This window comes from Balaenoptera physalus (assembly GCF_965194825.1).
Source record: "Balaenoptera physalus genome assembly, chromosome: 14".
Taxonomy (NCBI): domain Eukaryota; kingdom Metazoa; phylum Chordata; class Mammalia; order Artiodactyla; family Balaenopteridae; genus Balaenoptera; species Balaenoptera physalus.
Window position 1 is genome coordinate 30222793 of NC_138893.1, and position 25382 is coordinate 30248174.

The window sequence follows — 25382 nt, forward strand, 5'->3', positions numbered from 1 at the left end:
CCCGGGACCCCCATCACGCTGCCCCTCTGCAGCGCTGCTCTCACCCTGCGAACTTCCTCTGAGCTCCCCTGTGACTTCAAAGCCAGCCTTGCATATCAAGGAGGCCACAGAGTGCAGGGTGTGGCTGCAAAAACTACAAAAAGTGGTGGAAGCCTGGCGTTATTCACCTTGGCCAGCAGGGCCTGGCCAGGGAAAGAGCCGCGTCCCCAAGTCTGACATCCCCAGGGAAACGCCAAAAGCAGGCAGATTTTACTGGGGAAAGTTGCCCACATACACTCGCTGCCAGGAGGGTCTGAATGCTGGGCTCCGGGGGCCCCACAGGAGGGCATGGGCGGCTTCCTTGGGCCTGTGACCAGCTGGCCACTGGAGGCCGGGCCTGGGTGGAGGGGCCTAGTCTTTAAAGAGCCAGCACAAGAGCTGAAGAGAGAAAAGGAACGTGGGTGAGAACCAGAGGGTGCCGTGGCGTGGAGGGCCCAGGCTCTGCGGGTGCTGGGCTGCTAAGGGGCTGGTCAGTGAAACCCCCCCCGAGAGTCTGTATAACTGGGAGCAAGGGGGTGAAGTGGGCAGAGGGAGAGAAGGGGCCACAAAGGTCACTCGGGAAGGCCCTGGTGGAGCAGTTAGAGGCATGGGGATGCGGTCCTGTGGCGTGGAGTACCGGGGAGGGTTCAGAGGGACCAGGCCTCATTCTCCAGGACGATCAAGTCCCCTGAGATAATGAGAACTATGTCCCCTCACCGGAAACAGTCCCACACACTATGGGGAAGGCACATCTCCCCTCTCTCAGCTACAGAACTGGCTGGGATGTATTTTAGGACTGTTAGTATATCCGGTTATTATACCGCTGCTAGATTTATACAGTGTAGTTGCTACCAAAGACACTCCAGCTAGATAAATTAGTTGAATTAAAGCAAATCAAGACAAAAAACTCCTGGGGATCTGTTGGAAGATGCCAGTGCCAAACCCACAGAGGTTAAAGGACCAGGGATCACTCTCCTTCGAGTCACACCCTGGAATCTGTGCAGGTGTTTGTTGGACAGTGTATCGGGGGGGAGCATTACCCAGGGGAGACTGCTAGAGAGAAGCCCTTGACCTTTTCCAATGCCCCCTTCTCCCTCAAAGGACTCTAAGTATGGGTCCAGCACAGCGGTTAGGAGTCGCGCAGACCTGGGTTCCCATGGGCCCTGGGCCATCCCAGCTGAGACCCTAGCAAGCCCTGAGCCGCAGTGACTTCAGCTGATTGAGGGAGATAACCTCCTCCCACCCCCACGCTGTTAGGGGGACTACATGACATAAACAGGGACGTCCAGCATAGAGGAAGCACTCTCTGAGAGCAGCCAGCTTTGCCGGTGCTGGGAGACGCCTGGAGCCTCACTGGCCCGGGCCGGGTGCACACCAGACCCACAGTACTGACTGGAAACAAGGGCTCACAATCAGCCCTACCTATTCCAAAGCCACTGCTGAATCCATTCTGTGCTCCTCAGCAGAAGGGAGACGGGGAGGGACCGAGGTTCTGTCCATATCCTTGACCTACTTTATTCCTCAGGTTTTGAGGCAAAAATGACCCTGCTAAACTGCAAAGGACTTCAGGACTTCCCTGGTGGCGCAGTGGTTAAGAATCTGCCTGCTAATGCAGGGGACACGGGTTCGAGCCCTGGTCCGGGAAGATCCCACATGCCGCGGAGCAACTAAGCCCGTGCGCCACAACTACTGAGCCTGCACTCTAGAGCCCGCAAGCCACAACTACTGAGCCCACGTGCCACAACTAATGAAGCCCGCGCGCCTAGAGCCTGTGCTCTGCAACAAGAGAAGCCACGGCAATGAGTAGCGCACGCACCACAAGGAAGAGTAGCCCCCGCTCGCCGCAACTAGAGAAAGCCTGCATGCAATGAAGACCCAAAGCAGCCAAAAATAAAATTAATTAATTAACTTTTAAAAAATTTTAAGAAAGAATGAATGAAAATGTAAATTGGTTTAAAAAAAATAAAAAATAAATAAAATGCAAAGGACTGACAAACCCACGTGTCGGTGAGGACACAGAGCCACGGGGACTCTCACGTATACCACTTTGGGAAACGATTTGACAGCATCTTCTAGCAATGAACATATGCCTATCTTATGACCAGCAATTCCACTCCTAGGTCTGTACCCAGCAGAAATGCATCCATGCATTCACCAGACATGTTCTAGAATGTTCATGGCAGCACTATTCAAAATAACTGAAAACAGGAAACTACACCCCCTCAATAGAAGAACAGATGTGTACTTAACTTTAATATAAAGTTGGTTTTTTTTAAGTGGCCCTGATTTTTAAAAAATTAAAAGCACGTATAACAGGAATTCCTATATTAACATGGGACGTGCTCTTTCGGCCGCGCTCCTCAGCAGGCTGCTGCCGTGGGCCGCGGGATCCGTGGGCAGAGGAAGGGCGCCGGCTCCACGTTCCGCGTGCACGTGAAGCACCGAAAGGACGCCGCGTCTCTGTGCGCCGGGGACTTTGCCGAGCAACACGGCTACATCAAGGGTATCGTGAAGGACATCATCCACGACCCGGGCTGCAGCGCGCCCCTTGCCAAGGTGGTCTTCCGGGATCCATACCGTTTTAAGAAGTGGACAGAGATGTTCATCACCACCAAGGGCATCCACACCGGCCAGTTCGTGTACTGTGGCAAGCAGGCCCAGCTCAGCATCGGCAATGTGCTCCCGGTGGGTACCGTACCTGGGGGCACCATCGTGTGTTGTCTGGAGGAGAAGCCTGGTGACTGGGGCAAGCTGGCCACAGCCTCTGGGAACTATGTGACTGTCATCTCCCACAACCCTGAGACAAAGAAGACCAGAGTGAAGCTGCCCTTGGGCTCCAAGAAGGTCATCTCCTCTGCCAACAGAGCTGTGGCCGGTGTGGTGGCTGGAGGTGGCCACGTTGACAAGCCCATTCTGAAGGCCAGCCGTGCCTACCACAAGTATAAGGCAAAGAGGAATTGCTGGCCATGCGTGCGGGGTGTGGCCATGAACACTGTTGAGCATCCCTTCGGAGGTGGCAACCACCACCACATCGGCAAACCCTCTACCATCCTCAGAGATGCCTCTGCTGGCCAGAAAGTGGGTCTCATTGCTGCCTGCCGGACTGAGTGTCTCCAGGGAACCAAGACTGTGCAGGAGAAAGAGAATTAGGGCTGGGGGCTCAATAATGTTTGTCTTTTACACAAAAACAGACAAACAAACAAACATAGGATGTGACGTTTAACTGTCATACTCATGGGGTGTATTGTGTGCCAAGCACTGCATCAAGGGCCATCATGGCACCTGCCTGTGCCCCTCTCCATCCCCTCAGGTGCTCCAGTCCAACACCGGAGCCATTCTTTATTTCATCTTCTCCTTGTTCCCCACAATATCCAATACATAGGCAGGTCTCATTGGTCCTACTCCCAAAACATCTAATTCACCCCCTTCTCTTCATCTCCATTGCCGCCCCCTAGTCCACGCCCTATCATGTCTCCCTGGACCACACAAGGGTCTCCCAACTGGCTGTTCCCCTGTTTCCTCTGGAGCCCGACCGTCTGCCCCACTGCCAGCTCATTCTCCGCTTTGCAGCCAGAGATCTTCTTAAAATGTTTTTTTTTCTGGTGCAGTATTTTTTTCCAGCATTTTTTGAGACAAAATTGACAAAATATTTGTAATTTGATATCTTGAATGGGAAATACATCCACATGGTTCAAAACTTTAAAAAAATGTTTATATACAAAGTTACCGAGGGAAGAGCCTTGCTCCCATCCCTACCCCCAAACACCTAGTTCTCCCCAATCACTTGCCTTCCAGATCTTCACAGGTTGAAGCTCTTCCCTCCAGTTTCCTTATACAAACACACCAGCAGGAATACACGCTTGCACTTCTGCCTTTTCCACCCAAAAGACGGCACAGGGCACATCCTGTCTTCACTGACAGCACGTCTACATGGCAGGCATGCTCGTTCTTTTTTATGCAGCATGGAATTCCACTGTGTAGAAGGATAGACTGTAATACTTCCCTAGCGATGGATAGCTGAGCTGTTTCCAGTCTTTTGCTATTTCGCAAGGCACTGCCATGAATGACCTCCCACCTATGTCATTTCTCATGTATGAGGCAGTACGCTGATAGATAATGCCAAATGCCTCTTCCACAAGCAATATAAGACAGGGTCTGCTTCCACAAACTCTCACCAAGAGAATGCGCTCCCAAAGTTGTGGATTTTGGCCAATTTTCTCAAACTGATAAAAAAAGGCATCTCAGGATAGTTTTAATTTGCACTTCTCTTATTCGAGTAAGGCTGAGCATCTTTCCTATGCTTTTCCTTTGTGTTTCTATTTGTTTTCCTTTCCCATGAATTGTTTATATCCTTTGTGCATCTTTCTATTGGGCTGTTGATTTGTTGTTGTTGTCGATTTCTAGATTTTGAGGCGTAGCTCCAAAGGTATTCTCCTACTCCAAGATTTCAAAGGGAATCTCTCCTGTTTTCATTTACTTATATAGTTTCACTTTCTACATTTAAATGTCTTGAAAACATAAATCAGATCAGACGACACTCCTGCCTAAAATCTTCAGTGACTTCTCATTGCACCCAGGATGGAATCCAGACAGCTCTCTGTGACCCTCAGGTCCCTGCCTGCTGTAGCCATGCTCACCCTCGCTAGTCCCCACTTGCTCTTCAGTTCCGTGAGTGCGTGCGATCTGCCGAGCTCTCCTCCGCCTCAGGCTTTGCAGCCACTGTTCCCTTCAGATGGAAGGCACTTTCTCCTCCACTTCACCCCATGCCCCCTCTTACCCTCTGGTTCTGCGATGCCAGTGGCAATTACAAAGCCCAGGGCCCAGTGGTCCCAACAGTGGTCCTGGCAGTGTCCTCTGTGCACAAGACTTGGTGGGCAAGACGCCCTCCTACCGTCTAAGCAGACAGTCAAGGCAGTCCAACTGAATTACAATGCCAGCCACGTATGTAATTTAAAGTTTTCTGGTAACCAAATTAGTATCATTTCAACATGTAACCAATATAAAACAATACAATGAACTTTTTACATTTTTTCTAAGTCTTCGAAATCCGGTGTGGGTTGTACACTTACACCACATCTAAATTCAGACTTGCCACATTCCAAGCGCTCAACAGCAAGGAGCGGGGCTGCCCTGTTGGACAGTAGCGCAACTCTAACCAGCAGAGGCCCGGGGCTCACCCAGGGACGCCGGATGCCTGGCACACCCAGGGGCTGCAGCGCGATCCTCCCGGGACCAGCCCTCCGCTCGCCGGACGGGGCGGGGCCAGAGAAGCAGCCCCGCCCCGCCCCCCGGCAGCGGCCCACAGGACCCGGCTGAGCACAGCGCCGGGCGCTCGAGGCGGCCTGCGCGGCCCACTCACCTCGCCAGCGCCTCCACAGAGCCTGCGATCGGCGCGCCGCCGCCCTCACCGCCGTCGTACAGCACGCCTGAGATGTCGAGCAGCACCCCGCGCACGCCGGCCAGCCGCTCGCCCCACGCAGCCATTGCGTTCCGCCTGCGCCTCGAGCCCCGCGTCCCAACCGGCAGCTGGAAGCTGCGGCCGCGCTCGCCGCGCAGGGGCGCCTGGGAAGTGTAGTCCCGCGGGCGGGGCGGGGCAGAGCTGGGCCGGTGGGGTGTGGCCGGGCGCAAACCCGGCAAGACGGGCGCTGCTTCCCGACTCCCGAGTCACGCGCCCCCAAAATGGGAGCCTTTTCACCTGGAGATCAGTGGATAAAGGGTCAACCTCCCTAAAAATTAGAGCAAGGCAGATTGGGACGAGGAGGCAACCGGAAAAGTAAAAAAAATTAAAGAGAACAGGCAAGACCTTCATTGGTGTTTTACTGTGTCCCGATGACACTCCTAAAAGCAGTGGAGATAGTTGGGCCCACAGACCGGACAATGCTGCGCGCCTGACAAGCAATGATAAGGAAACGAGTCTCTAAAGACATGTCTGAAGTGTAAGCTATGATGCCAAAACAAGCTGGAAGAAAAATAAATGTTCAGGGACCGGAATTGTTCAAGAAGTGATAAGACGGCTACTGACAGAAATATTATGCCATGAAAAAAGGAAGACTAGGTTACAACATGAAAAACGCTCATGATATAACATTGTGTGAAAAAGCAGAGGGACTTCCCTAGCTGTCCAGTGGTTAAGACTCAGCTTCCAATGCAGGGGAAGTGGGTTCCATCCCTCGTTGAGGAACTAAGATCCCACACGCAGAGTGGTGCAGCCAAAAAAAAAAAGGCAGAATGCAAAATTGTATGTAGACCACTGCCTACAAAAATAAGGCATAGGAATGGCTGAGAAGAAAATGGGAATGTTGCAATGTGTTAGCCCAGTGAGATTTTGGATGAATTTTTACATTCTATTTAATGTTACATCGTTTTTGTAATAAGTAAATGTTGATAGAAAAGGGGAAGAGTTTCCTTGACTGCCCTTCTGACCCTTTCAAGTGTTTAAACTGAAACTTCAAAAATTTGACTTCTGGCACTTCCCTGATGGCACAGCGGTTAAGAATCCGCCTGCCAAAGCAGGGGACACGGGTTCGAGCCCCGGTCCCGGAAGATCCCACATGACGCGGAGCAACTAAGCCCGTGCACCACAACTACTGAGGCTGCGCTCTAGAGCCCGCGAGCCACAACTACTGAGCCCATGTGCCACAACTACCGAAGCCTGCGCACCTAGAGCCCATGCTCCGCAACAAGAGAAGCCACCGCAATGAGATGCCCGCGCACTGCAATGAAGAGTAGCCCCGCTCGCCGCAACTAGAGAAAGCCTGTGCACAGCAACAAAGACCCAATGCAGCCAAAAATAAATAAATGTATTTTTTTAAAAAATTGACTTCTCTTAGCCTGACTTAACTTTAAGGTTTCAAAAGAAGACCATATTAGGGTGGCCATTTTGTTTCAGTCTCTTGATTCACAGATGGGATGAAGAATTCATCAGAATATTAGAACTTTAACCCAGTTCAATGAATCGTGCATGTCATGTTGATAAGTTTACTAGGAAAACTGTGTACTCTGCTGATTTTACAGGAGAAATATAAAATATAGTTCCTGCCCTTTGGGGATTTACAATCTGGTTGGAGGAGAAATGAATATGAGACCTCATATTAATCATGGTTCTTGGGCTTCCCTGGTGGCGCAGTGGTTAAGAATCTGCCTGCCAATGCAGGGGTCACAGGCTCAAGCCCTGGTCCGGGAAGATCCCACATGCTGTGGAGCAACTAAGCCCGTGTGCCACAGCTACTGAGCCTGCGCTCTAGAGCCTGTGAGCCACAACTACTGAGCCCGTGTGCCACAACTACTGAAGCCCCCGCGCCTAGAGCCTGAGCTCCACAACAAGAGAAGCCACCGCAATGAGAAGCCAGAGCACCACAATGAAGAGTAGCCCCCGCTCGCTGCAACTAGAGAAAGCCCACACACAGCAAAGAAGACCCAATGCAGCCAAAAATAAATAAATAAAATAAAAATTTTTTAAAAATCATGGTTCTTAGCTGCAGACAATAGAAACTTCTCCAGCTAGAGGGGTATGTTTATACAAGGCATCAAGGAGCTTACAGATTTCCCGGGGGACTGGGTAACCAAGCTCAAGTACTGCACAGCAAAGAGCCGTGCAGCTCTGAGAAATGCCCAATTTCATTGTTTCACTGAGACTACTGCCCCATCACTTGGCTCTTAAGATGACAGGGACCTGATAGTACTGCCCCGAAAGAATCAAATCCACCCACCATAGCCTCAGAGAATTCTCTCTCTCCACCTATGGTCACCATCTCACTTTCACCATGTCTGGCTTGGTGGAACCTAGTCCAACCTGCAAGGGGGTCTGGGAAATGCAGTGTTTGCATTCCAGATTCTGTGGTACAGGAACTGAGTGAGTCAGTCTGGATAATCTACCACAATCATCATGAGCCATACATCACCCATGTATAGAACTTCAACTCTGTGGGCTCAGTGGGTCCCAGGGTCCAAAAAGGTCTAAAGTGTGTTCTTTGCCTTTGAGTCAAGACTGGGCAGAGAACAAGACGTACACTTTTAAGATCACTGATCAAACGTGTGCAGAGTGCCAGTGAGTGACAGACACAGCCAAGACGATGGACTCTGTGGGCTGTGGAGGGCAGCTGTGGTTTCTGAGCAGAGGGGCAGCCTGAAATGGACCTTGAAGCATGGCTGGGCTTTAGCTTCATGCCAAAGAGGAAGAGGAGAAAGGGCACTTCTGCCTGTGGTGGTCAGTCCATGCGTAGTTCTCCTCTCCCATTAGCTGGGCATGACCTTGGGCAAATCACTTTCTATATCTAAGATTATGGAGACAGAATAATGGCTCCTTGAAGATGCCCACGTCCTACTTCCCAGGACCTGTGAGTGTGTTACCTCACATGGCAAAGGGGACTTTGCAGATGTGATTAAGCTAAAGATCTGGAAATGTGAGATTATCCAGAATGATCCACATGGGCTCGATCTAATCACAAGAGTCCTTATAAAGGAAAGAGGGAGGCAGGAGAAGAGTCAGAGGAGACATGACAACACGTCATGCCGAGGTGAGAGAGAGATTTGAAAATGCTACGCTGCTGGGCTTGAATACGAAGGAGCCATGAGCCACGAAATGCAGGCAGCCTTTAGAAGCTGGAAAAGGCGAAGAAATGGATTCTCCCCTACAGCCTCCAGAGGAATACAGCCCTGAGAACACCTTGACTTTAGGACTTCTTGCCTCTAGAACTGTAAGAGAACAAATTTGTGGTTTTTAAGCCACAAAGTTTGTGGTAATTTGTTACAGCAATAATAGGAAATGAATACAGGGACCCGAGTCTCTCACCTGAAGAATGACATGTTGGTCCAAGGCAACAGACCTCTCTAAGTGTGGGCTCAGACCTAACCCAAAAGTCCACGACCTTTCTTTGGATGTAATAGAAGGGCACTGTATAAGTTAGAGTTGTTTTGGCTGCATGTAACAGAAATCCACCTATAGTCGCTCAACCGGATAGACTTACTCTTTCTCATATATCAAGAAGCCAAGAGGAAGTCAGCCCTGGGCAGGTACAGCAGTTCCCAGGAACATCAGGAAATAGTCTACTTCCAACTTTCTGCTTCACCATCCTTAGGCTTTCACCCTCATGCTGTCAAGATGTCTGCTGTACCCCCAGGCATCATGTCTGCATTTCAGGAAAGAAAGGAAAGGAAAAGGGAAAAGGGCCTGTGACAACTGAGTCTTGCCCTTTATACCAGGAAAAACAAAAGCTGCCCCAGAATCCAGACCCAATAGAGTCTTGTTTATATCTTTTGGGCCAGAGCTAGTCAAGTGGCACATTAACACTCCAGTGTGCAGGGATGTAAGAGCTTGGCCTCTTACATTTCCAATAACAAGTCTACAAATCATGTCTGAATTTCAGCTTAAATATGAATCCTTCCAATCCTCTTTTGCTGTAGTAGATGTGTGTATAATCCTTCCAGACTTGCTTGTATTAGCTAGGACTCTTTGGTTGCCAGTGACAGAAACCCAATTGCAAATGGCTTAAATTTAAAAGGAATTTATTGGCTCTTGTAACCAGTCTAGCAATTGATGGCTTCAGATGTAGCTGGTTCTAAGGCTCGAATGGTGATGTTCTGGGCTCTCTGACTCTCCATTTCTTGGCTCTGCCCCCTTCTCTGGGTTCACTTCCTTCTCTCTGTGTGGCCAGGCTCTCTCTAGGCAGTGGGCAGGGAGGGCTGTGGCAGTTCCAGGCCACAGAGCCCTGGGTAAACCACATGGCAAAGAACATGTTCCTCAATTTGGCCTGATAGTTGCAGAAAGAAGTCTGACTGGCCCTCATGTCTGTGTTCAGAGGGAAGAGGTACTGTGATGATGCAGCCTGACTTAGGTGCCGAGGAGGGGCACTTGAGTACAGCCTCACCACGGCCACATAGGATGGGGGAGGAATGCCCCCAGCAAAAGGCAGGGCGTTGTAACAAGAGTGTTATGGTCTGAAAGTTTATGTTCTCACAGAATCATGTGCTGAAATCCTAACCCTTAAGGTGATGGTATTAGGAGGTGGGGCCTTTGGGAGGTGATTAGGTCATGAGGTTGGAGCCCTCATGATTGGGACTAGTGCCCTCATAAAAGAGACCCCCGGGACTTCCCTGGTGGTGCAGTGGTTAAGAATCCGCCTGCCAATGCAGGGGACATGGGTTCGAGCCCTGGTCCAGGAAGATCCCACATGCCGCGGAGCAACTAAGCCCGTGCGCCACAACTACTGAGCCTGTGCTCTACAGCCCGCGAGCCACAACTACTGAGCCCGCATGCCACAACTACTGAAGCCCGCGCGCCTAGAGTCCGTGATCTGCAACAAGAGAAGCCACCGCAATGAGAAGCCGGCGCACTGCAACAAAGAGTAGCCCCCGCTCACCGCAACTAGAGAAAGCCCACACACAGCAACGAAGACCTAATGCAGACAAAAATAAATTAAAAAAAAAAAAATGAGAATCCACCTGCCAATGCGGGGAACACAGGTTCGAGCCCTGGTCCGGAAAGATCCCACATGCCGCAGGGCAGCTAAGCCCGCGTGCCACAACTACTGAAGCCTGCGCGCCTAGAGCCCGTGCTCTGCAACAAGAGAAGCCACCGCAATGAGAAGCCCACACACTGCAACGAAGGGTAGCCCCTGCTCGCCGCAACTAGAGAAAGCCCATGCGCAGCAACGAAGACCCAACACAGCCAAAAATAAATAAATAAATAAATAAATAAATAAATAAATAAATAAATAAATAAAAGAGAGACCCCCAGAGAGCTAGCTCATTCCTTCCACCATGTGAGGACACAGTAAGAAGTCGGCTGTCTGCAACCTGGAAGAGGGTTCCCCCCAGAACCCGAACATGCTGGCACCCTGATCTTGGACTGCCAGCCTCCAGAACTGTGAGCAATAAATTTCTGTTGTGTATAAGCCACTCAGCCTGTGGTATTTTGTTTTAGCAGCCCAAACAGACTAAGAGAAAGAGAAAGCAGGAAGAGACACCGTGCAGGCAAGATTAGCAGGTGTCTACTACCCGCAGAGACCCTTCATTCTGACCAAAGTCTGTTTTCCCTGGAAAGTGAAACCAGACCAAGGGAGGCCTACATGAGCCAAGGAGTTCTGTCTTATCACAGTGGGCCTTAGTGAAAAAAAAAAGTAGAGATCCATTGATCCAGAAGTGTCTCTCCATGTTTACTGCGCATTAGAATCACCTGGAGGGCTTATTAAAATACAGGTTTGGAGGCAGGAGGACTGGGATGGGCCTGAGAACCTGCATTTCCAGCAGGCCCCCAAGCAACGCTGCTGCTGCTGCCCTTCAGATCTAGATCAGTGTTTCGCAAATTTTAGGGTGCATGTGAACTACCTGGGGGACATTATTAAAATGCATATTCTGATTCAGTAGGTCTCGGGTGAAACCTGAGAGTCTGCATTTCCAACAAGCTGCTGGGCCACAGACCTTCCTTTAAGTAAGCAGCGTCTAGATTCTAGACTCCAGAATGACCTCTGGCAGCTCTGGTGATCTATGACTCTGATTTTTTCTTTTTCCTAAAAAAATATCACTCGGACTTTCTGGTGGTGCAGTGGTTGAGAATTCACCTGCCAATGCAGCAAACATGGGTTCGATCCGTGGTCCAGGAGGATCCCACATGCCGCAGAGCAGCTAAGCCCTTGAGCCACAACTGCTGAGCCTGAGCTCTGGAGTCCGCGCGCCACAACTACTGGAGTCCGCGTGCTCTAAGGCCCGTGCTCTGCAACTGCTGAAGCCTGCACACCTAGAGCCCGTGCTCTGCAACAAGAGAAGCCACCGCAGTGAGAAGCCAGTGCACCACAACGAAGAGTAGCCCCCGTTCGCAGCATCTAGAGAAAGCCCGCATGCAGCAACAAAGACCCAACGCAGCCAAAAAAAAAAAAAATCACTTTGCAGAAAAACAGCACATCCAGGATATTGCCCTCATATGTGCGCGTTATTAACAGAGGTGCTGATTGTCGAAGTTGTAAATGATGCTCCTCGCCTGCTTCTCCCCTACTTCCGGTGGTTGCTTGGCAGGGTCTCCGAACAGACAGTGAGGGGAGGCTCAGGCTATCTGCTCAAGTGCTTCTGAGCCACGTGGGCAAAGGTTTGTGAGTGACACTTTCCCAGGATTTCCATGTTTCTTCAGCCTTTCTTTGGCCATGGAGCCTGTTCTGTGTTTGTACAAAGGGTGGGGAGTTCGTGGCTTTAAATCAGTCTCTGAGTTATTAGGATCTGGCATTAGACCATCCGTACACTCCCATGAGATGCTTTTTCGTTAGGAAGGTGGGGGCAGGGGTAAGGGAGAGCAGCAAAACTCTTGTCCTCAGAGGCTGGCAACAGTAGAAGCTTCACCACCCCTAGGCCTGAGTTCTTACTACAACCATATAAGACCTGTAGCTGCAGGAGAGCTGTGGCCTTTGGTTCAGGAATGTGGCAATTGCTGACCTGTAGCTGGGTGGAAGGGGAATAAATAACCTCTTTCCTCACATCTCTTCTGTCCCTGCAGTTTTCTTTTGCAAAGAGCACGGTTGCCCAGCATAAAAGCATAAGGTTGTGCAACAAACTCATGGGATTTCCCCTGAGGAAGTTGGATCCACTATAAAACTATATCCATAGCTAAACATTTCTGGATCTCATTCTTATTTTCAGCTCAGTCTGCACCCCCTCTTTAGGTGTGGGGTTTCCAATCTATCTGAATCAGACTGAGGAACATTGGGTTTATGCTGTTAGGCCACAGTTTATTCCTTTCAACTCTTCAACCTGCTAAGTGCCAGGTGCTAACGGGCACAAAGACAAATGCTGTGTGGCCCTGGCTTCAGGACAGTCTCAGGACCAGGCAGTCTGTATGCCAGGCAGGGTTCTTTGACCCCAGCTAATTGAATTCCAAAATGGGGAAAGGGGCAGCAAGGGGAGAGTTGGGAAGGCTTTAAGGCAATTTACAGAAGCAAAGGAAATGCTCAACAACCAGACCTCAGAAAGTACCAGAACCATCAACTCCAGGAGTGGGAAATAGCAAAGGGTTTCTTTCAGGCATTGCTGCTAGGATGAAGCGGCCCCAAGCCAGTGTCAGTCACTCTGCTTCAGATTCCTGTGGGAGAGAGCCTGATTGGTCCTGCAGGAGGCCACTCCCACCCTGGGGCCCTTGATTGGCGATCCCACCACTACCACATGTAAGGGGGATATCTGAGCAGAGTCAAATTACCAGTACCAGAAAAGGGGATGAAGATGCTGATCCCGAAAAGCAAGAGATGTCCACCCAGGCTGGATGGAAGCCCACTGCCCACTCGCCAGGACACAAGGGCTGGCCAGGGTCTCTGAGAAGGTAGCGTGCATGGGCAGGGGACCCACACACATCTTACCCAGAGCCTAGCCTGTCCAGGGACCAAGGCTGCACAAGCAGCTGGAAGAGATAGTGAAGAGCCTGGCATTCAGTGCAGGGGTCTTTAGTCTTCACCCCACGAACCACAGTAGCCATGGAAACACCCAAACAGTGAAGGTGGGGTCACTTGACATATGCATGGCTGGAGTGGCAAACTTGTGACCCACAGACCTGTTTCTGATGGCCTGATTTTCAACACTGTGAATTGATTACCAGCATTGGAGATGTCACGTAAGAGGTCAGATTTCCAGTTTCTTTGAGGCAATGTGGAGATCTGGCAGCGCTGATCAGCCTTCCTGCAAGGGCACCATCCACCAGGAGGACCAGCAGCCCTGCAACGTGAGTCGCAGGTACTCCAGCCTGCCAGTCGCAGGTAATCGGCCAGCTGGCTTGCTCATGGAGGCCGAGGGCTGGCCCTCCGAGGGCTGGAGTTTGCATACCCATGTGAGGTGAACAGCCTGCTGGGGCAGCAAGGCTGGAGGCAGGGAGGCCAGGAAAAGAAGATTAAAGGCATGAATAACAAAGGACGAAATAATGCCATTTGCAGCAACATGGAGGGACCTGGAGATTATCATACTAAGTCAGTCAGACGGAGACAGACAAATATCATATGATATCACTTGCATGTGGCATCTAAAATATGATACAGGTCTTCCCTGGCGGTCCAGTGGTTAAGACTCCGCACTTCCACTGCAGGAGGAGCGGGTTCAATCCCTGGTCAGGGAACTAAGATCCCGCACGCCGCTTGGTATGGCCAAAAGTTTTAAAAAATAAAAATAAAATAAAATATAAAATAAAATAAGATACAAATGAACTTATTTACAAAACAGAAACAGACCCACATAGAAAACAAACTTATGGTTACCAGAGGGGAAAGGAGGTGGGGGAGGGATAAACTAGGAAATTGGCATTAGCAGATACAAACTACTATATATAAAATAGATAAACAACAAGGTCCTACTGTATAGTACAGGGAATTATGTTCAATATCCTGTAATAAACCATAATGGAAAGGAATACGAAAAATATATATATTTCTGAATACATATATATCTGAATCACTTTGCTGTATACCAGACACAAACACAGCATTGTAAATCAACTATACTTCAATTAAAAAAAAAAGATTGAAGGCATGAAATTTGGGCACAGAGGTGGGGAACAGAGGACTTTGTCCCCTGCCTTGCAGGAAATCACCCAAGAATGATAGATCATACAGGTCTCCATTCAACCAGGAAGCAAGTGCTTCATATACTTGACAAGCCCTACCTTTCTCCCTTGTCTATATTCTGCCTGTGCCTCTCTTTGCACGGTATGAACATGGCGTGTGATTCTCACGGTCAGAAAGAGCCTGCATTGTGTCCCTGTTCCTTCTGCCTCTGTCCTTCCCCAATTCTCTCCTCATATGTCCTCAGCTGGTCACTTGGCATTTTCCCCCCATTCTCTTTCTCCCAATGACATGTCTCTACTTTTCCAGATGCCCAGAGCAATTTGGTTTGCCTGGCAATTCCCTTCTCTTGGGTTTCTCCTGGGAATATCTTAAAATGTTAGAAAACACTGAATGTAAGAGCTTCCAAAACTGCATCCCAAAACCTGCACCACGGTATCCTCCCAGGCAGTGCCTGGGCTCAAGTCATTTTCTCAGAGGTCCTTTTCCATATCTCATTTCTGTGTGTAACTTTGAAGGAAAGCCGTTCGATAAATGTCTACAATTGGACTTCACCCTGGGGCAGGAATGTGACTTCCTTTAAGAGAAGAACTTTACTGAACCAGGCTCTGAAATCTCACTTCCCTGGTTCAAATCTCAACTTCACCACTTCCTAGCTCTGGGGTCGTGGGCAAACTTGCTCTTAAGCTTGGTTTTCTCGACTGTAAATTGGGGATACAAGAGTGCCTGCTTCATGGGGTCGTGCATGAGGAGGGTTAAATGAAATAACCCAAAATAAGCAAAAGCTTAGCCAAGTGCCTGGTCCAGAGCAAGTGCCCAAGAAAGAAGAGCAATTATTGTTAATACTAATTGTCGCTATCAGGACAACACCCCCTCCCATTGTTTTATCACCTTCTTTGATGCTTCCTCCAAATTTCTGAAATAAAGAAATTCATTTTTTTTTAACCTGTTGATTTCCAAAAAGAAATACTGATTTCTTAAAGCAAGATATATTAAGTAAACATTTTTATTTTGGTTGCAGACTGGGGACAGGTGGGAAGGCTACACTTTAAGCTTTCACAAATCAAAGTCTCCGAAGTAGGTTTTTAAAAGGAATACTTGCTCTGTTTGGCAGCCAGAGTTCAAAGCCCTGAGGGGAAATGGTAAACTAGCCTTTAATTGTAAATGAACTCTCCAGCAACAAGAGGTACAGAGTCAAGTAAACATTTAACAACTGATTCTGCTGCTCTCAGTAGTTTCTTTTTAACATCCAGTGCCTCGCCCCTCCCATTTTGCAGCCAGATTTCAGTTAAAGAAGTACGCGGTTCACCACTCCCCCTTTGTCACCAAGATGTGCCTTATGAAGCTGTCTCTTGGCATTAATGTCCTACCCCGTGGGCTGGCCCAAACTGCAGGGTTTTACCTAGAGAATTTAAGTTGTATTTTATTTCAGGAGCATAAGATTTTATCTAAGGTGCTTTAACACAGCTCCGAAGAGTGCTCTCCCTCTGCATATACTGCAAATTCTTTCCATTGTTAACACTGTTCACGGCTCAGGCAGCAGCTTCTCAAGGCTGTGCTGGAATTATAGGCCACTTTGTTTGTGGAATAGCTCGGGAAGCTTGGCACCATTGATTTGCATCAGTGCCTCTGGAATAGACTTTGCCTTCTCCTTAAAGATACTATCTAAACTGTGAAATTCATTAAATAGCCCCAGAAATGGATCAGGTTATTTAACACGACATCCCTAATGGCGCAATATCTCAGCTGTCTGCACTGATAGTGAACATTGTCTTGGATAGTGTTATCAGCCCAGGACACCCGCTATGAATATTGATCCCGAGCTTGTTACAGCCATCACTTGCCATCAGGACAGGTCAGGGATGGAACCCACCTAGCATCAAAGCAATTTAAAGACAGCACTCAGGCGGAATTTTAATGCCCACGCTGAAAACACAAATCAACTCCATGCACAGGGGGAAAGTGGCTTGCTGGCTATGGATATCCTTATTATATAGGAACACCTTGTGTATAAATACACGCATGAGGACGTTAGCAAGTCAACACATCTCCAAACGGTTCCTATATGAAGTCTCACTGCCTCTAGTCATTTACAAAGCAGGTGGCCAGAAACACAATTCCCCAAGGCACCCCCTCCCCTCACCAAATTGAAGAATTTAACCTGTTCTTTGGGTGGGGTGCTTCTCTTTAAGTTGGGTGAATAAGAGGGCGCATTTTCTATTCCTGCAATGTGGATGGGAGACACGGCGGTGTTTCCGGTGGCATCTGTCTCCAGATGCCAAGTCCTGAGTGCAAGGGTTCACATCACCTTGTGCTGCACTGAACACACATATCAGAAATAAAGGAAAAATAAAGGACAAGGAAAAAAGAAAGACAACTAATAGGAGTTCTTAAAGATTCACAGTCTTAAAGCACATGGCCTTTATGTGTTCCTGACTTTCCAATTTGTTGCTTCTACTCTTTCTGCTCCTTTTCTATATTTAACACCTGTGGCCCTCAAAGGAAAAATGATTCATATTATTTGAACAAAATTTTTGGAGACAATTGATAAAATAAAATGAAAATGACCCACGTTTGGCCTGCCCTGGCTTCTGCGCCTCACATGTCCCTCTGGTTGGGGGTATTCGGTGCCCTCTGGAATGCCAGCCTACCTTCCTGTGAAAGTGGTTTCAATATTTCTTACAGAACAGATAAGAAGAGGGACCATGGGAAGCCAGAAACGTCCATTCTGGAGCTCCCTTAAAGAGATCTATTTCTAGCTACCTTGAAGAACCTAAATACGAAAAAATATGAATGTGGGTAGAAAAATGTAAAAGGGGACTGGGATCATTGGGGAGGGAGAAAGGAAAGAAAGATTTTTTAAAAAATATTTATTTTATTGACGTATACTTGATTGACAATGTTGTGTTAATTTCTGCTGTACAGCAAAGTGACTCAGTTATACATATATACATTATTTTTCATATTCTTTTCCATTGTGGTTTATCACAGGATATTGAACACAGTCCCCTGTGCTATACACTAGGATCTTGTTGTTTAAGAAGGTTTTTGTTTTTTTTTTAAATCAAGTGAGAACTGGGTGAGAAAGAGTTGTCAAAACAAAAAACAAAGTACCCTATCTGTGATCTGGGAGGTTCTGTGATTGGCAATCCAGGTTCCTGGATACCAGTTTAGTGCCATGGCCACCTGGTTTGGTTTTCCCAAGGCCCACATTCCCTCTGATGGGAGGTGGTCCATTGGGCTTGGCCAGGGCACTTCCTGTTCTGATTTCCTTTTAAAAGCACAATCCATCTCTGCTTTAGGACTGAAGCTGGCTTGAATTTCGGCAGGGCTTTAAAGTCCCCAGGGAATACAGTGGCCGCCTCTGGGAGGGGCCACGAGGTTTGAATGAGAAAAGTTCCTAGAAGCTGGCCTGTAAGACCTTCTCTACAATAACGGAGGGGATTAGCAGCACACACCCCTCCCTCCTCCCCCACCGCACTTCAGTGAGGTTTCTCCTCCCCTTCCTACTCCTACCTGACCGGACAATCTTAATTGCCAAGTCATTGTTTGGAAACCCCATGGGGCAGGGAAGAAAGGGACAACAGCCTTAGATGTAGTTCTGGGCAGAGGGGTAGGAGAAGCCTCAGAATCTGCCGCTGAGATAAATGCTTAGCGCTCAGACTGCTCCCCAAACAACAAAAGGGAAAAAAAGAATGTTAAGAAGGGCCTGGCTGGTGGAAGCTTCCGCGAGGACTGATGTGCACCAGCCCACGGGACTTGGTGGGGCAGATGGAAGCTTTTACAACTGTCTCTGTTCTTTGACCTTAAATCCAAACCGGGCAAACACCTTTTAACCTTTTTCTTCTTGGGGCTAGGGGGAGGATGAGGGTCAAAGATGCAACCTGATTCCCAGAGACCCAACATCTGTGCACATGATCAAATCTGTGACTCTGAAGAAGGCCTGAAGGGCATCAGGCACTGTGCTTGGCGTCTCTGCCGGCCAGGGCAGCCACCCTCACCTGGCTCACCTGCCCTCACCAGAGCATCTCACCTGGCTCTGAGACCTCAACCCGCAAGGTTTCCAAAGCGGCAAGTCATCTTGGTGGGGGCTCAGACATCTCTCCAAAACCCCTGCTGCCCTCTGACCTCCAGAGTGGAAGGGAAAGCCTCTGACACAGTGCGGGACTTTCTTTCGTTATTTCCTAGCGAGCGGGACGTACTGAAAAGAATAATGGTCCGGGAAAGAAGACCTGGGTTCGAATCCAGACTCTGTCACCGACTAACAGTGACCCTGGGCAACGTCACTTCTCATCTTTGAACCTTAATTTCCTCATCTTAAAGCTGGGATAAGAGTCTTGCCAGGCCACGCCCACCGCACAGGGATGCTCAGAGGATCAAACGAGATCGCGCAGGTCTAAGAGCTTTGTAAACTGTAAACTGTGAGAAAATGAGGGCTTTTAAATCCGAGGTGATCAGGTCTGAGGCCATTACTGTGATTCACTGGCGAGGCAGGAGATATGTTGAGCATTGCCTTTAAGTAATCAGTGCTGGCCTCAATTGCATCTCCAATTCAAAGGCGGGTGCACTGGGGGAAGGGTGCAAATCGCAGCCCAAGCCAGGGTGGGTGTATTGGGAGGATCTCCGGGACCAAAGCGTCCGGACTTCCCTCCCTCGCGCACCCCGAGTTCCCGCAGGTCGGGCGGAGGAGCGCTGAGCCGCCGGCGCTGTCCCGGCGGGAGCGCGCACCAGACTCACGAAGGCGCCCCCTCGCCGAGGCTAGAGGTCCCCGAGCCTTAGTCTTGGGGCTGCTGCGAGCGCGCCCTGCACTTGGCGGGGGCCTGGGCAGCCCAAGTGCCAATCCGCGCTCAGCCCCCCGCGGCTCTCTCCACGCCCCCCCTCCACGCCCCCCTCCCCAGCTTCACTTGGCCGCCCCGACCCTCCTACCGGCTGAGAACTGCGGCCGAGCCACAGCCGAAGGCAAGCCTGAGCGCGGCCATCCCGGACTCCGCGCCGCCGGCCTCCGGCCCGCGGGCGGCGGGCATGCTAGCATGGCAGGACGGCGGGGCCAAGGCGGCTCCCTCCCACCACAAGATCTCCTTCTCGGTTCTGGACATCCTGGACCCTCAGAAATTCACCCGCGCTGCGCTCCCAGCCGTGCGCCCTGCTCCCCGGGAAGCCAAGAAAAGTTTGGCAGAGGCCGAAGCAAGGAAGGACTCCGGCCGGCACCCGGCCCGACAGCGAGAGACGCCTGGTAAGGATGCGAGGCGGCCTCCGGCCCCGGAAAGCCCCGGCTTACAGGATGCGACGGGAAGGTGGGAGGGAGAGCCGTGGATCGGGTGAGTAGCCCTTAGCGGCGTCTTCCCCAAGGGGAGAAGGCGCACAGGACCAGGCGCGTAATTAAACTGACGCAGAAAGGGGGCCCCCAGCATCCCGGGTCAGGGATTTGCCACCGAAGCCTGTCCCTGCTCACCCGCTAAGCAAGCAAGCACCCCAGCTCTGATTTACTCGCAGTGGAAACTCTTACCCAGCGCCCACCTCGTCCAGGCTCATTCATTTATTGGGCGTTTAATTGTCCCTTATGTGCCAGGACCTGGGCTAGAGACTGGGATAAAAGTCAGGAAAAACTTCAGAACCTGCGAGGTAGACAGCATCCTTAACGAGGTAGACAGCATCGTCTCTCCATTTTCAGGATGAGGAAGCTGAGGCTGAATCATGTGTCCAAAGTCTTAGTAGGCAGTGATGTCCGGTTTTCGCACCCAGGGCCCACTTCCAACCATCCAGAGACAGCTGCAGAGACTCCGCTCTCCCGCACGCTCACTCTCCCCAGACCCAATCGTTGACTGGGCTGGGGCCGGAGTGGGGTGGGGTGACGGGAGGCTGTTGGTCCTTTCTCCCCGAAACCCTTTTTGATTTAACCACTAACTCTGGGAATTCCTTGGCGGTCCAGTGATTAGGACTCCACCTTCCACTGCAGGGGACACGGGTTCGATCCCTGGTGGGGGAACTAGGATCCCACAAGCCGCGTGCGGCAAAAACAAACAAATAAACAAAACAACTCCTAACTCTGGAGGACACCTGACGAGGGGTCCAGGAAAGTCTGTGTCTGAAAGGAAAGACAAAAAACAGCAGGACCCAAGTTGGGTGAGGCGTGGGCACGAGGTTCCCTGGAAGGACGCCAAAGATCGGGGGCTCAGGTCAGGGAGAGGCTTGAAGTCTCGGCAGCTCCCCCGCTTCCCTTCCCCAAGTTTAGCGGTGATTGTCTGGGGCTCTGGGCGCCTCTGGCGGCTGCGCTTGGGCCTGGGCGGTCTGCCTGGTAATTGTTCGGATCGCCCCTCGCAGGGGCCGCGCTCCCCTTTCCCCACCCCCATGATCGATATTCTATTACTGGCGCCTGCATATCTCCTGCCCGCAGCTTGCAGGTACCGACTTCAAACCCCCTTTCCCTGTCTGATCCTAATATTGTTCGATTAAAACTTACCTTTAATAGATGACATCTATCGATCCGGCCCCGCACAAATCTGAAACTCTATTAACACGGCAGGAGAGAGAAGATGGGAAAGAGGGAATTTCACTTTAAAAGGGAGGAGGGGGCGCTTAATAACTTCTTTTTTAATTGCCGGCAGTTCCAGGCCAAAATAGGCTTCTAGGGACTGGGGAGACAGCCCCAAACGCACTTGACATATAGATGTCTTAATGTACAAAGATAAGGTAGTCCAATAAGGTCGTTATTTTTTCTTAATGCGGAGTGTCACTCATTCATTCGAAATACACTTCTCGGACGCCTACTAGGTAGTAGGTGGGTGAAGAGAAAGCGGGCACTGCAACCCTAACCCCCACCTCCTGGAAAGGGCTTGCAACTAAGAGCGGTCGTGGGGGTGAGGGCAGGGAGCGCAGTTCCGGAGAGGGGCAGGGCTGGGCTCTGGGTTGGGCAGAGAGAGCTGCCTGCTCTGGGGAGGACAAGGACCAGGTCTGGGGACCAGGACCGGCCGGGTAGCTCCGGGCTTCTGATCACCGTCCCCTTCTCCCCTAGATGCTGCGGGCCGAGGCGCCGGCTTGGCGTCCCCCCTGGAGGGTTCGGAGGCGGAGGAGGCGGAGGAGGAGGACGTGGAGGACGTAGGGCGGCGGCGGCGGGAGCGGACTGAGCGCCTGCAGGAGGCCCGGATGCGCTCCCCCGAGGCCCGGGCCGCGGCATCGGCGGCGGCGGAGAGCAGCTCGGGCGGCCTCGCAGGCTCCCCGGGCTCGCCGGGCTCCCCGCGGCCCCGGCGCCGGCGCTCAGAGCCCAGCTGCTCCAAGCCGCGGCGCGCGCGCACCGCCTTCACCTACGAGCAGCTGGTGGCCTTGGAGAACAAGTTCCGGGCCACGCGCTACCTGTCTGTGTGCGAGCGCCTGAACCTCGCGCTATCGCTTAGCCTCACTGAGACGCAGGTCAAAATTTGGTTCCAGAACCGCAGGACCAAGTGGAAGAAGCAGAACCCCGGCGCCGAAGGCGCGGCGCAGGCGGGAGGTGGCGCGCCCCAGCCTGGGACTTCGGCGGAGGCGGGCGGCGGCGGCGCGGGGGCCAGCCCGGGTCAGCTGGGCCCGGCCGCGCATCCTTTCCAGACTTTCCCCTCCTACTCGGCGGCCAACGTCCTCTTCCCGGCCGCCGCCTCCTTCCCGCTGACAGCCGCCGCCGCCAGGGGCTCCTTTGCGCCCTTCCTCGGGCCCTCCTACCTGACCCCTTTCTACGCCCCACATTTATGAACCCGGAGCCCCTCGGGCCCCACTTCGTCCGGATTTACCAGTGATTGGCGTGGACTTGTGGTCCCCACCCCACGGAGGGGCGCCAGCGCGCAGGGACTGCCCCCTCCTGGTGCGCGGGTGTCTGCGCGCCCCTTCCCTTCCCGCTGCCGGGAGGCGCCGCCAGAGGGCAGGGAGAGGCCGCCTGCCGCCTCCCCGCAGCGCTGAACCCTTGAATTCACGCGGTCCACTAAAGGGGGTCAAGGATCTGCCATCTTTAAAAGTGTCCGGAGACGGAGGCTGTCCTTAAGCCTGCCCGTGTCTGGACCTTGTTCTTCACTTTCGGTCAGGCTTAATTCAGTTCAAGGGTTCTTTCTGAGGGTCTGGGTGTTCGGCGGCGCGGGGCTAACCCAGCCGCGGGGATGGTGTCCAGAGGGAGACAAGACCCTCCCTCCAGCTGCTCACACCTAGGATGGAATCTTCAAAGACTGTGGCTCACTCAGAGGGTAAGGAGCTTTCCCTTTTCACAGCTGATTGTTTCCCATTTCATACTCGATTATTGGCCCAAACCCAGCGATTCCTTCCAAATACTGAACAAAGTTGGAGAGAGCTGAGTCTGTGAGCGCACACTGCCTCCGTGAAATGGACTATTTTTAAAATGCATAACACTCTACATTTTTAGGTCTTCGTTTAAGATTAGGACTTGAGCGCAACTCTTGTTCCAAACAGTCTCTCCACAGGCTATTCCTGAGAAAACGTGTACCTGATTTTTCGGAGAAGACCGGAAGTTCTTTTGGGAAATGCAACAGCTTTATAGCTAGACTTGCCTGCTGAAGTAGACGCACTTCCACACCACTGCAAGTTTTGAGAACAGCCTTGATGAACCACGGCTATGGCCCCAAAGGCATAAAAATAACAAAGAGACAAATGGCTCAGCTAAAATCTTGAGGTCTATGCATGAGACTGCCCATTTGGGTATGCAGTATTTGATACTGTAAAACTTCAGTCTTGGCTAATATGTCTGTCCCAGCAAATCCTAGGCTCCCAATAGTGATCGAACCCGGGGGAGAGTTCGCACCTCCAGCACACGCTGCAGTCATGAATTGGACTATTTTTTTAAAGCACAAACTCAACATTTTTAGAGCTTCAGCTAAGATTCTGACTTGAAAGATACTCTGTTCCACACAGACTCTCCAAGATGGCATGGTTAACAAGCAAAAGGTCGTTAGCTGTAAAAGAACTAATTTTGGGGTGTAAAAAGCTACCATGGAAGCAAAAAGCATATTTATGATGGATTCAACTGCAGTAACTTAATATATGGATGAGCATTCTAACTGCTGCTTTTGTTATCTCCCTTAAGAATTAGTTCTGTAAAATTCTCTTGCCGGCTTTGTTTGGAATACCCTTCCTTTAGTTTTTTATGTGATATGATTTTTAGCCCGTATCTCAGAAAACCAGACCTCCCCAACTAGGTCACGTACGTTTCACTCTCACCTTTATTTGAGGACTTTAGGCCCGGTGATATCTATATGGATACCATATTCCTTGCTATTTCTTGGTAGCCTGTGTCATTAATAATTAAATTTAATGATCAATGGCTTCTTGTAAGAGCATGCTGTTTGGTATTATGAACACATGATATTATTATAACCTTGAAATATCTACTTCATTTATTATCGGGAATGAGAAAATATCCCTTTCTTCCAAATTAAATGAAGACTTCACATTCATGGGACTCTCATAAGATTTGAGAATATGTATTATTATAATTTGATAATTAGACTCTTTTCCTTTTATTCTGAAGAAGAAAAGTGTCCCCAAACAATGCATTATGACTTTCTAAAAGACAACTGATGCCAGATGAGATTCAAAATGCAGTTACTATAGTAGAGAATATTATTTTATTCACTTTACATATTGATAAACATTCCTTCAGTAACTATTTCTCAGTTTCTCAAAAGCAACTTTCCATGTATCCCAAGTAGGCAATTCAAATACACAGAGGCAAGTTCTGTAACAAAGAAGCTGAATTTCTGTAAGACTCGGGAAACATTCTATTCCTCTCAGGTACCAGAATCACAAACATTCTATTCCTCTCAGGTACCAGAATCACAGGAGACTCCATTTGGAGAGAGGGACTGGGGAGGGAGGTGGGAGGCTTATCTGTCTATGGACTAGCATGGAGTGCTATATACTTCCTGACCTTTCTTGTTTCTTCAGATTTTAACAGTGTAATGCTCGAAGTGTGTGACTTTGGACTTCTGCTGCTTTAAAAGGCCCAGTGGCTTTCCAACCAAATTCTTAGACTCAATCTATTGATGTGTTTGTCTAATAAATTTTGTTTGTAATAATTTCTTGTTTAATTATTTCTTGTTCTTTATTAGCAAAGCTTTTAAATAATTTTATAATTATCAGAGGTTGTATATATGTATTCCCATTCCCACCCCCCACCAACTAGCATTCATCAATAGAGGGTATCTTTACCCTAACACGACTTTTTTTTTTTTGAAAATCAATTTCAGGGGCTTCCCTGGTGGCTCAGTGGTTAAGAATCCGCCTGCCAATGCAGGGGACATGGGTTCGATCCCTGGTCCAGGAAGATCCCACATGCCGCGGAGCAACTAAGCCCGTGCGCCACAACTACTGAGCCTGCGCTCTAGAGCCCGCCAGCCACAACTACTGAAGCTGGCGCGCCTAGAGCCTGTGCTCCTCAACAAGAGAAGCCACTGCAATGAGAAGCCTGCGCATCGCAATGAAGAGTAGCCCCCGCTGGACGCAACTAGAGAAAGCCCATGCACAGCGACAAAGACCCAACACAGCCCCCCCAAAAATAAATAAATTAATTAATTAAATAAATATTTTTAAAAAAGAAAAGAAAATCAATTTCAAAGCACCAAAGACAGCCGGTGCAGAAGGTCACCGAACACTAACAGTTGCTTTGTGGCTTTGGAATCTTTTTTTTCTTTTTTTTAAGATTTTTTTTTGATGTGGACCATTTTTAAAGTCTTTATTGAATTTGTTACAATATTACTTCTATTTTATGTTTTGGCTTTTTGGCCACGAGGCATATGGGAGCTTAGCTCCCCAACCAGGAATTGAACCTGCACCCCCTGCATTGGAAGGCAAAGGCTTAACCACTGGACC

The 25382-nt window shown here is 50.1% G+C and overlaps 2 protein-coding genes across 14 annotated transcripts in view; one reads left to right on the forward strand and one right to left on the reverse strand.

Moving 5' to 3' along the window:
* LHPP (phospholysine phosphohistidine inorganic pyrophosphate phosphatase) overlaps nucleotides 1–5628 on the reverse strand; it is a 137704-nt gene extending 132076 nt beyond the window's left edge. For 4 of the 12 annotated variants that reach the window (XR_014253367.1, XR_014253368.1, XR_014253369.1 and 1 more), the window contains exon 1: nucleotides 5378–5592. Coding sequence is in view for 9 of the 12 variants with exons in the window: in XM_082424695.1 (XP_082280821.1) it covers nucleotides 5378–5502 (125 nt within the window). In the remaining 3 variants the exon portion in view is untranslated. Of the gene's footprint in view, nucleotides 1–2246; nucleotides 3146–5377 lie in introns of those variants that run through there. The other 8 variants (XM_082424691.1, XM_082424696.1, XM_082424689.1 and 5 more) reach the window with 3 other exon arrangements.
* A 6578-nt stretch (nucleotides 5629–12206) lies between these two features.
* Nucleotides 12207–25090, forward strand: NKX1-2 (NK1 homeobox 2). 2 transcript variants are annotated; one of them, XM_082424698.1, is made up of 4 exons: nucleotides 12207–19773; nucleotides 21553–22744; nucleotides 22968–24305; nucleotides 24339–25090. In XM_082424698.1, exons 1-2 carry the CDS (start codon nucleotides 19563–19565, stop codon nucleotides 22260–22262), a joined length of 921 nt encoding a protein of 306 aa, XP_082280824.1. In that variant the 5' UTR covers nucleotides 12207–19562; the 3' UTR covers nucleotides 22263–22744; nucleotides 22968–24305; nucleotides 24339–25090. The 2 variants fall into 2 exon arrangements, with proteins under 2 accessions (XP_082280824.1, XP_082280823.1); XM_082424697.1 differs by having other exon boundaries at nucleotides 21553–24305.
* Nucleotides 25091–25382: the final 292 nt, after the last annotated feature.

Excerpts from the sequence above, each read along its gene's own strand:
- NKX1-2 (XM_082424697.1), top strand. The coding sequence starts at position 19,563 with ATGCTAGCATGGCAGGACGGCGGGGCCAAGGCGGCTCCCTCCCACCAC. Across the intron at positions 19,774-21,552 it reads CCGACAGCGAGAGACGCCTG|ATGCTGCGGGCCGAGGCGCC; the intron begins GTAAGGATGCGA and ends CTTCTCCCCTAG.